The sequence below is a fragment of the Cricetulus griseus genome, chromosome 2, assembly GCF_003668045.3.
Source record: "Cricetulus griseus strain 17A/GY chromosome 2, alternate assembly CriGri-PICRH-1.0, whole genome shotgun sequence".
NCBI lineage: Eukaryota > Metazoa > Chordata > Mammalia > Rodentia > Cricetidae > Cricetulus > Cricetulus griseus.
The window spans coordinates 436,878,175-436,890,330 of NC_048595.1; the positions used below are offsets into that span (position 1 = coordinate 436,878,175).

Sequence of the window (12,156 nt, forward strand, 5' to 3'; positions counted from 1 at the left end):
GTAGATTTCACCAAGTTTTCACATACAATCCCAAGTCCCTCAATGGTATTTCCCATTTCTGAAACTTCCTGTAGCCAAACCCCACAAAGCTGTTTCCTTCATTCTTCCCCACACTATATAAGAAATGAGGTATACCACTTGGTTACTCAATATAAATCTTTACATGAAGAAATGAGTGCTGGCTAGATTTCTGTCAACTTGACACAAGCAACTGTCATCTGAGAGGAGGGAGCCTAGCTTGCTTTTTTTGGTCATGGTATTTTATCCAAGCAACAGAAACCCTGAACAGGACAGAAATTAGTAGCGGGACTGTGAAGTACTGCTGCAACAGACCTTGACAGTGTTGTCTTGTGAAGAACCATGGAAGGACCTTTCGTGTTTGGGTTGAACAACCAGTAAGCATTCAAACCTGGGTGAGCTGAGCTGTGGGAGTGTGGAGGAAAGGAATGCTTAGAGATGCAGAGGATGGAAGCCTGGCTTGTGAACTTACAGGGGAAGTTTGAGAGACACGTAAAGACTATTGTATCAGGACCACGGCATACTCTGAATTAAAAACCTCTGGCTCTTGTCAGATAGGGCTCAAGTTAGCTCAGCTGTGACTAACAAAGAGACCAGCACCATCGGAAAGAAACCTTTGAGTAACAGGGACAATTGATGCTTGTTACCTGGAGCTGAGAAATTAGCAGTGATTACAAACATACTAGAATCATTGAGGTGAAATCTTCTACGAAGTATTTCCTCAGAGTCAACACACAGAAGCTGTGTTCCAGAGGTAACCAAGGTTTTACCTTAGGCTGGCAACTGAACTTGACAGTCACCCAGGTAGTATCTGAACACATGAAGGGGTTATAAAGAGAGGTTGAGGCTTAACACCTTGTGGCATAGCTCAATTCACTGAAGAGACTGGAGACCAGAGGAGGCTGTTGGTGAAAGTGCAGCCCATTTGCAAAAGACCCCAACATTTTTGAGATGTAGTACCATGGGATGATCATCAAGGATAGTAGCAGCATTGGGAGTGGAGCTTAAAAAACAGGCAGTCTGCCCAACAGAGGAAGCTAGAAGTGACCCAATCGTCTTAGAGGAACCATAAGATAGTGAATCCCAGATATTGGAAACTGAGTTATTTTACACTGTTGAAGTTCAGTTCTAGAGTTGTTCAGATTGGTACTGTGCTCTGGTTTTTCCCTCTTGAAGAAAGAGAAGTATTTAATTTTGATTTATACAATAGCCCACAATTGAGGACTTTGAACTTCTAGAAGAGATTTTGGATTTTTAAAGAGAATGGTTATTTTTTAAAAGACTGTGGGCTTTATGTTTTATATTGTGAAAATATTAATATGTTGTGGTTTAACAGTGACTTATGTTATGGTTTAACATAAGGTATACTCATCTGAGAGGGAGACGCCTCTATTGAAAAGAATGCCTCCAAAAGACTGGGCTACAGGATATATAATTAGTGACTGATGTGGGGGGCACAGTCCATTGTGGGTTTGTCCACCACCAGGCTGGTGGTCCTGGATTCTATAAAACAGCAGGCTGAGCAAGCCACGACAAGAAGCAAGTCAGTAAAGAAAGCAGCACTCTTAAATGGCCTCTGTATCAGCTGCAGCCTCCTCCAGGTTCCTGCCTTGCTTGAGTGCCTGCCTTAACTTCCTTCAATAATAAACAGAGATATTGAAGTATAAGCCAAATAAACCCTTTCTCCCTACTTGCTTTTGTTCACAGTTTTCACACTGATAAAAATCCTAACTAGGACATAATGTTTGGCTATTTCTTTAAAAAAATAAAGACTTAATCCAGGAATATTAAGTTCCACAAATGAGTTCATTGTATACATGAATCATTGTTTCTATTTCTAGAGTAATAGAACATTCATTTACTAAACAGAAAACTGTAAGGGGACACACAGGATTTTATGAAGAGACATTACTCACATCATACAAGTAATACCAGTATCGACTGATGGCGTGTAAAACTCTTAAGAGGAGGATCACATCTAAGGATGGGTCTTCAAAGGTGATATTGTCAGGTGATGTGGGAATGAGGTAAACTTCTAAAGGATTTGCTACTGACGGGCATACTCCATCTAAAGAATAAAAAAAAGTTTGAGTTTTGATTGATTAAAGTAACAATAACTAAACCTTCAGGCCCAGAGTCATCTTTACCATTTGAAGCTATGTCATGTTTAACTTCTTGGTATCTCAATGCTATCAGACATTTCTTCCCTTTTAACCTTGTATATATAACACACAGGCATATAAAATGTTCAACTTCCACTGACACACACACCCAAACAGGAGAAAAGGTAACTCCTTTGCATTCCCACCCTGTAGCTGTCATCTGAGATTAAGGGCCAATCTGTTTGCTGGTGACAAGACAAAGCCTCCAGCAGTCTCTTCTTTAGTGATTGAATGCATTTAACCCTTTATGAAGCCATGAATTCTTAAAATATTAAAAGGAACTAATTTTTCATTTTAATTTTATAGATACTTAATTCTTGTTTGCTAGACATTAAAGTCAAAGATTTAATTAAAGTAATCACACTATAGTAATTTATTTCTTAATTGTACCCAAAGCGTTCTGAAGCTCTGAATGAGTTTTAAGAAGCAGGAATGCATTGAGGTCAGGCCCTCTGACAATCTGCTTCCCTCAGTGTGCCACCTTACCATGCCATAGCTCATCATGCTTCTTTGCATTTCTGGGGGAAGTTTTTGTTGGAGCTGTTTGGGCTCTCCCCCTTTTGCCACCAACACAATCCTTACTACTTTCTTCATCCTCTCTCACGGGTTTGTACCTATGGGAATAAGATGGTATAAAAATCAAATGGAGATTTTAAATGTGAAAATTATTCAAAAAAGCTAATGTCTATATTCAACAAAGCTAATGTGTAAGTCACAGAATTCCTAAGAGTTCTCTGAAGTTTACACTCTCCCTCCCTATCTGGATTCAGGGTTTCAAGAGTTTGTTTTCCTAAAAGAAAATATTAAGTAAGCAAGTTTTCCCAGGTTAGGAAATGTTCTCTTCTACTAGTGGCAGACACTAAAGGCAGCACAAAAGCTGTGTCCAAATGCCACAGGACTCAGAGCTATCAAACTTATAATCTAATACCACATCATTTTGACTCCAGTAAAGACCTGAACTGAGGGCTGGAGAGATGGCTCAGAGGTTAGGAGCACTGGCTGCTCTTCTAGAGGTCCCAAGTTCAATTCTCAGCAACCACATGGTGGCTTGTAACCATCTATAATGAGATGTGGTGCTCTCTTCTGGTGTGTGGCATGCATGCAGGCAAAACACTGTATACATAATAAATACATCTTAAAAAAAAAAAAAAAAGACCGGAAATGAATCAAAAAGTAGACTACTGCCTATAAACATGTTTTCTAGTAGACAGAATGAGGAATACACACATGCATATTAAATATGGAAAGGCTTAGGTTCTCCTCTCCTCATAGAATAGGGCCATGAATTTAGTAAGAATTCCAAAACAAAGATCATATACTTCCAAGAGAAACCAGTTCAGACTTACCATATTGTATGAGTCTTTGTCCAAATACCAGCTCTTCCCAGAGGATTGCTCTCATCATCAGTAGATTCCCTTTCATCTTCAGCCTGTACACTGAACTGCCGCACTGCTTGATACACCGTCATGTTATATGGTAGTAAATGTTCTCCAATATAAAACTGTAGCCTGTGCCTTACATTTCCTGAATTTAAAAACTGAGCAGCCTGAATAAAGCAAAGAAAGGTCCATATAAGCATAAGTACTGACATCTGTGTATTAACCAAGACATATCTGCTGGGAAAACAAGACCTGTGGTGGGTGTTTAAAACTACAGATCCTCCGGAAGCCCAAATCACTCACCTGAAATGCTTAAAGACAGAAATGCTCAGAAATTGAAATTTTTTTCTTTGAAGTGTTGTTTTTTTGTTGTTTGTTTGTTTTAAGTATACTTGCATATACACAAGGATGGGACCCCATGTCTAGACAATTCGTATTTTGCATCCACAGCTTTGAAGCCAACTGAATATTGGTACAAGTAATGTAATTTCCATTTTTTTCTACAACCTACCACATATTCGCAAATGCAGATATTGCATATGCAGCATCCATTTGATTTCAGATTTTGAATTCATTTTAGGGATACTCAACCTATATTAGTCTATTTTTTCCCTCTACATACACAACTAAAAATTATTCCAATTTATAAGCAAATTCAACAAGAAATTAGTAACAAAATGATTATATAAATACACTAAAATAAGTCACTAATTACTAGAACAATTACTCATTTTTGTGATTTTTTTCCAACAATGGTTGACATGAGGCCATTTGAATCCATGGAAAGCCATGATGAGCATATACTACAATACTACTATGTAAAAAATAACTTACCAGAGACTCATCTATTTCTTCATCTGATCCATCATCATCACTGTCTTCATCATCTTCTCTTACTCTTCCATATCCTAAGGGGGGAGAGTAGATAGTTATCTAGAAATTTTAGGTGTCAGATAGAAGTTTATACACATTGGTTAAACTTTTATTTTCTTAAAAAGAAGTAGACATTCTACTATACGAAAAAGAAAGAGCTACAAAATTCTGAAATACTGCCCATTAAGGAAGTTTAACATATGTCCATTTCTAGTAGAAGCAGATATACCTAAGGTATATCAGAAACAGCAATATACTCTCTAATGCTAATTTCATAACAACACAGGTAAAGTAGGTAGATGGAAAATACCTCTAACCACAAGATATCTTACCTCTAACCACAAGATATCTTTCAATCGCTTGCACCAAAGCCAGGGGATCAATCTTGACAGGACCGCCTTTCCACTGCTTCACATTTGCACAGTCTGGGTGTCTTTGTAACTGACATTTTAACTGATGTGTGTTGAAAAATTTTAAAGCTTGTGATCCTCTGTTGAGAGAAAAGCTCAAGATAATTTAAGAAAAAAGGTTATTCTATTATTTGCAGTCAACATATTAGTAGTTTAAAAAGATAACAAAAACTTCCTTTTCTTATGGTTCAAAGTACTTAAAAGATTTAACAACAAATCAAATTATTCAATACAAGTTGTTATAAACAGCAACTAAATGAGTTTTTTTAATTCAAGTAAAAGCATAAAATAAAATGATCTCTGGCCACTGTGAATTCATGTGATCAGTGGCTTACTATCTGAGCACACTCACTCCTGATGTATTTTGTGCTTCCCTACTAAATTCAAAAGAGGGAAAGAACCCTCTATTGTTTTTAATTTTACTTTAATTTCACTTGCAAAAATAAAAACAATAAATAATGATATAAAAATAAAAACTAGGGGCTGGAGAGATGGCTCAGAGGTTAAGAGCACCGACTGCTCTTCCAGGGGTCCTGAGTTCAATTCCCAGCAACCACATGGTGGCTCACAACCATCTGTAATAATGAGATCTGGTGCCCTTCTCTGGTGTGCAGAGTGTTATATACATAATAAATTTCTTAAAAATCAAACTAAATAAATAAATAAAAATTAACCTTCACATTTACTTTGCTACATACTTCTAAATGAATGGCTACATCAGTTGATAACTGTTTCTTCCTGTTCAAAGTTCTGACAAAAGTCAAATATAGTCAAACTTAAAATGTGGCTAATTATACAACTCCATGAAGCACTCAAAGCATAGTTCATATAAACTAAGACAAAAGTGAAATGCCTCAAGTCTTTTTTGTTCTGGTTTATGTTTTTGATACTCAAATATCCCAGACTAGTTCAGAATGGCGGCTTCTTATAGCTATTCATTTAAAAGGATGCAGCAAAGTTTTGTTTTTTTTTTTAATTTTGCTTTTATTTATAAGTGAAATCTAAAGCACACACAAAAAGAAAATAGAATTCATCTTCCTTGATTTTTAGATGACATTACGGGTATGCCAGCATGTTTTGTGACACCCTTTGTTTCATGACACTATTCCAAGATAGTATACTGATGCAGCATGTTATGCAGAAAACTTCAGCCATACTATGAACAGCATTATTCTACACATGACTATAGTTGTTGCTTAGATTCAAATTTTAAGAAATGCATTTTAAACACAAGAAAACATGGATTTTAAAAAATAACATATTGCTTTTTTCAATGAAGATTTCAGAATTCCCTAACACCAGTAAGAAACACAAATTTTTATTTATCAAACTTCAATATGATTGGTTACATGCTAAAACCCAACAAAACTTTATTGGGCCAGCCAGTGGTGGCACATGTCTTTAATTCCTAGCACTAGGAAGACAGAGGCAGATCTCTTTTGAGTTTGAGGCTGGCCTGATCTACAAAGTAAGTTTCAGGACAGCCAGAGCTGTTAGAGAAACCCTGCCAAATAAGTAAATAAATAAATAGTAAAATGAAAAAGTTGGAGAAGCATTATATTATTAAAACTTATCTATATAGAAAAACTAATAATGTGTTTCAAATATCATCAACACAGTCACTGATTTACCTACTTTAAAGATATTAGCAGTTTAAAAACATGGTATGAGCCAGGCAATAGTGGCGCATGCCTTTAATCCCAGCACTCGGGAGGCAGAGGCAGGCGGATCTCTGTGAGTTCAAGACCAGCCTGGTCTAGAAGAGATAGTTCCAGGACAGCCTCCAAAGCCACAGAGAAACCCTGTCTCAAAAAACCAAAAAAAAAGTAATTTCCATTTCACAAGTAGTGGTTATCCATTGTAGCTCTTCTGTTTCAGTCTGGCCCCTTGTACAAAAGGGACGTCAGTCAGCTCATAAAGTCAAAATCCTATCTTGAAAAACCAAAAGCACATAGTATGAGCTAAGAGTAGTGTCACATGCTTAATTCCAGCACTTGAGAGGCAGAAGCAGGAAGAACTCTAAATCCAGCCTAGTCTATTGTGTTCTAGGACAGACAAGACTACACAGAGAAATTGTCTCAAAACAACAAACAAACAAAAAATAGAATATACAGCATGATCTTACCAAGACCTTACCAGAGCTATCACCAAGTTTCCTTTAACAATTCTGGTAGCAAGTGGACATACCCAGGTAATGGTCCTTACCTGCCTCCAGCTCCATTTCCACTAGGGAAATCATGCACTTTGACTGGAAATTGTTCCATTTGGCTGAGGCAGTTGTTCATTTTGTGAACTAGTGCCAACAAAGGCGCATGGCCCACTGGTTCTACTCTTCCAATGGGTTCTTCTCCGGGAAGCTAGAGTTATAAATAAACCAACGTTAAACATGCTCCTTAAAAGTCAGCTCTCTCCACACCCAAAAATTTAAATAAGAAGTTTGACATATGGAGATCCTTTATAATATACAATGTTTCCAAATAAGTTTTCTCTTTTTTTTCCTTCTTTTTTATTTTATGAACACATTAGTTGTTTGACCTGCTTATATGTCTGTGAATGGGCATTGGATTATCTCAAAATGGAGCTCCAGACAATTTTAAGCTGCTATGTGGGTGCTGGGAATTGAACCTGACTCATTGGGAAGAACAGGCAAAGCTCTTGCAACCGCTGAGCCATCTCTCCAGTGTCCATATACATAACCTTAAGCAAGGTGTAAAACACTTGGTATATCCCACACTTGCACCCATATGCATGTGAAAATGAGACTTAAAACAAAACATAATCAGTATCTAACAATACCATTTCTGCCTTTAGAGTGTTCAAAAATACTTAAAAGGGGCATAGTTAAGTTGCTAAGTAGTTATTGCTAATAAGCAGTAAACATTAAGGTCATTACACCAAATATGCAGGAAAGTCTGAGTAATGACTTCTCTAAAGCACTTGTAACAGGAGGCCCAATCAACAGTACGTGAGAGTAGTTAGCTCTTACTCTTACCTACTAGGGGCAAAAGGGAGAGCTTACAGACCTTTCCTTGTAACATGTATTATAGAGATGGTTGTTAAGCATCTTTTATGAACAACATGGAAACAAACAGAAATACTGTATCTATCTTCCTATCATAACCTCAACAAGCATTAATAAGTGAGAATGCTATTAACGGCTATCTTTCTAACACAAACTGGGAAGGGAGGAACACTTGACAAAGTTGATGTGGGCCTTGAGTCACTAGTGGTTAAGAGAAGATTCTTTTTTTTTTTTTTTTTTTAATGCTTCCCAGGCTGGTATAGGACTCACTTTGTACCAGTGAATGATCATCCTGCCTTGCCCTCCAAGTGCTCAGATCTCAATCATGGGCTTCATGTCTGGTTTCATTTTACTATTTTTGACACATAAGAATCCAGGCATGGTAACTCATACCTTTAACCCCAGCATACCTGGGAGGCAGATCTGTGAATTCCATGACAGCCTCGTCTACATGGTAAAACTCAATAAATAAATGTCAAAGGAATCTAACTGAATAGGCAACACACAGTATACTCTTACTGGGACACACACATATGCATTTGCTAGCACCAACTCTATTAAGACGTGACCATTATTAACTTACTGGAGAAGAAAAAAATACATGTAGGAATCTCTTTAACCGGATCTCTCGGCTGACAGCATCTTTTTCACCTTTAGATGTCAAGTACAGCAACAGCTGCTTCACAAACCCACTATGTTGGATTTCAAATGATGAAACATCTGACTCGGAGACTATGCTACGGATTTCTACAAGGCACTCAGCTCCACCATCCACCTGAAAGAGTGGGAAAGAGGATTCTATACTGATTTAAATGGTACAATTTACATTTCCCCAAAAGGAACCAAAATATATTCTCAATGATTTTAAACAACAAACACTGGCCAGTTATGAACCCTATGAACTACAATACAACCTGCCAGGAAAGATGTGCCTACTGGTACAATAGTGGCTCGACCATTACGGAGCTGATTCTTTGCTTGGATCTGAAGCCCACTCCACACAAGAGAGAATTTATTTCTAGTACTATAAACCTGGTTAAAATCCAATGATGATCAAAAGCTCTATTACTGTTGGTTTGTTAAATAGCCAGTGTCAAAATAATCAGATCAGTGCTGGTCCCAGTGTTGTTAAGAGAAGATTTGTTCATAATAGGAAATGATATGCAGTCTTAACTGGTAAAAGTGCTAAGAAAAATATCTTTTTACCATTCAACACAAAGCAGAACATCTATTACCACTCCTTATAAAGCTCAGAGAACATCACAGAAAAGGTATCTCATGATGAAAAACAGGTGTTCATAACACAAAATGTCTTCCATTTAACCAACCAATCTATTTAGGGATTTAAAAAATGTAAGACTATAAACTCAAGACAGAGGGGCTAACAAAAAGTTGTGTCATTATTTCAACAAAATAGGACATGCTACCTCTACTATGCAGAATATATTTAAAAACAAAAAGTAAACACAGAAGTAGAACAATGACTACTTGAGAACAAGAAGAAATTTAGAACAAGAGAGGGGAATAGGAGGGGGATTTGAGTACAAAGTACATAATATGCATGAACATTTAATGTATGAACATTTAATGATGAACATAATATGTATGAACATTTAATGATGAAGAACATGACTTTGTACTATTAGTATTTTAATAACTTTCTCAAATTAGAGTAAGGCCAGATTAAAAATAATGAAATATGTTGTGGCTTTAAGTAAATACATACTTATGAACTAGCTTAGAAAACAAGAACAGAAATTACAAAAGGTACATAAAGAATTAGATGAAATGGTCATGACAAAGCTCAAGCCTTTCCAAATAAATGCTATGCGTCTAGAGGTGAAGACAGTTATGAGCATTCAGAAAAGACATTCTTGAGAAGCATTCTGAAATTGTCGTGTGTCAAGAAATAGGGGACACAAAGAATACAAAGCAATGGCAAGTCAAGGGTCAAGAAGCAGAAGAAATTAGTTGTAGAAACCAATGCTTCTACAAATAACACCCAACTGTCCACCAGTAAACAAGATGCACACTGCACGCAGTACCTGGAGGTTGAGTTGTTCAGTTGCAGCACAAAGTCTCTGAAGTACATTCAAGGCAGGGTTGCTCCCATCCATGTTCTCAGAACTAAAGTAACGCTCAACAAATTTATGTGCCTGTTCCTTAATCCAACCTTTAATTTTTTCTCTACAAGAAAGAAAAAGAGATATTAATGTCTCCATGTAGATAAAATGCTACACTGAAAATCAGATTAGGAACTTATATATAAGGTATTTCAACAGGTTAAGGTGCTTGCCACAATGACCCAAGTTCAATCCCCAGGATCACATGGTGGAGGGAACCCACTTCTACAAGTTGTTTTCTGACTTCCACAACTACTGAGATACGCATATAGATATAAAGGAAATAAAATTGTAACTTTTATTAAGAATAACTAACAGCTCACTTAAAACATTTATTGGCCTATGATCATTACTGTAATTCAGATTAAGAAAGTTTAGCTTCATTCTGTAAACAGGCTAAGATGTATAAGATAGAACTGCTTACATACTTAGAATATATTTCAGGTCATCACTGACAAGATCTTCTAAATTTCTAAGTGTTCATATCCAAATAAAAATTTACATAATAATTGACTAAAGGACAGATATCTCTACACGGTCCATTACTGTTCCCTAAAGAGATGAGGTGATGGTAAACCAGAAACATGTGACAAGGCAGTCTATAAACTTTAAAAATACATTTGCTTAGCTATTCTTTACAACTAATTCAGAGAATCAGCAAATCAACACAATCAGATTAAAAGTTATCTTTAAAATAAAATGCCACTAGGAAAATTATAGAGAAAATAGTCTACACAAGTACTCTACACAAGTGCTCAAGAAAGGCACTGCCATATGACTCATACACTGTAAGAAATTAGTATCTGACATAGATCCAAGCACTTTTTAAAAAGCAACTGCTCTCAGTTACAAATCTTCAAATTCCATTAAGTAGGTAGAAGAATTTCATTAAAATGTATAAACAGAAAATGCAAGCATAACTGAGTAAAAGGTTCCATGTAGAACACAAGCTGTCAGGTGGTTATAATATTGCTATGGTTTTTATATGCATGGGATAGAGTTGAAACCACAGGTGAGTCTTAAGCTATATACATCCTAATAAAGATCTATCTTGGAATTGAGAACAAATTGAACCAAGTTCACGTATCACTTCCATGTAATCAATGTACTCAATACAACCATATTGAGACCTTTCAGACTGAAGGACTCCCACTCCAAATCCCAGCACAAACTTCACCTATTATTGGATATGGTGTCTTTTGAGGCTGCCCGAGCAAGACCACTGACTCCTGCAGATCGTGTAGGCTCGATGTTGTTGCTGTTGGACTGTGCACTTAACCTTCCCCATGTTTTTGGATTCAAGCTTGCCAGAAAGGAAGATTTAGGTGACTGAGTAGTGGTGGGGCTTTTAGCTATAAAGAGAAAAGAATTACATTCAAATCATTTCAACTGAAGAAAAATCAAAAAATTCACAGTATTAACATAGGAATTAAGAGCACAAAATCATGAGGAAACTTAGTTTATCATCTTCTCCATCTCCCACCAATTCACAAGGGACTCACCTTGATTGTCTACTTTGTCATCATCTCTTGGAGGTGAATACTTTGGCCTTCTTGGCCCTCGTTTTGGCAGTCGTTTTCTCTTGAGAACATCACTTAATCGACTGTTGCATGGAAAAACAGTGGATGAGGTTAGCAATTACCACTGAAGAACCCAGGTAAAATAGTAGAGGCGGTAACACGAATAAAAATGTCACAACAATTTGCAGAGTGCTTTAATATGCAATCTATGTCATATTCTATAGGGAGTATAGAGACAAAAAATGAATTACTAGCTGCTAAAAATAAAAACTAAAGGCTTAATTTTATTCCTATCCAATTTTACAAAACATAATGCACTAAACAAAATACAAAGAACAGTTAAAAATAATTAAGTCAAACTAGTATATTTCTTCCCCAACCTTACAAAAGAATATACATGGAACTTAATGTTCATACACAGTGAGTTCCGAACAAGCCAGTGCTACATACCAACATTTAAAACTTGGAATACGGAACAACCTAAGACAAAGTATTTCAAAGAAAGGCTTTCTTTGGAATAATAAACTATTAGATTGTATTAAAAAAAAGAAAAAACCTATTCCTTTATTGAAACTGGCTTAGAAATACTATACTTTAGTTCCAGGACAGACAAAGCTACAGAGACAAACTCTATCTCCACCATCCCTAA

At 36.5% G+C, this 12,156-nt stretch overlaps 1 protein-coding gene across 23 annotated transcripts in view; it reads right to left on the reverse strand.

Moving 5' to 3' along the window:
• Trip12 (thyroid hormone receptor interactor 12) overlaps window positions 1-12,156 on the reverse strand; it is a 118,031-nt gene that overhangs the window by 21,193 nt on the left and 84,682 nt on the right. For 16 of the 23 annotated variants that reach the window (XM_027397401.2, XM_027397402.2, XM_027397399.2 and 13 more), the window contains 10 exons: window positions 11,490-11,590; window positions 11,165-11,339; window positions 9,910-10,051; window positions 8,448-8,639; window positions 7,048-7,199; window positions 4,765-4,937; window positions 4,394-4,467; window positions 3,527-3,726; window positions 2,667-2,794; window positions 1,935-2,086 (listed from right to left, as the gene is read on the reverse strand). In XM_027397401.2, the coding sequence (XP_027253202.1) occupies window positions 1,935-2,086; window positions 2,667-2,794; window positions 3,527-3,726; window positions 4,394-4,467; window positions 4,765-4,937; window positions 7,048-7,199; window positions 8,448-8,639; window positions 9,910-10,051; window positions 11,165-11,339; window positions 11,490-11,590 (1,489 nt within the window). Of the gene's footprint in view, window positions 1-282; window positions 424-1,934; window positions 2,087-2,666; window positions 2,795-3,526; window positions 3,727-4,393; window positions 4,468-4,764; window positions 4,938-7,047; window positions 7,200-8,447; window positions 8,640-9,909; window positions 10,052-11,164; window positions 11,340-11,489; window positions 11,591-12,156 lie in introns of those variants that run through there. The other 7 variants (XM_027397406.2, XM_035441079.1, XM_027397414.1 and 4 more) reach the window with 2 other exon arrangements.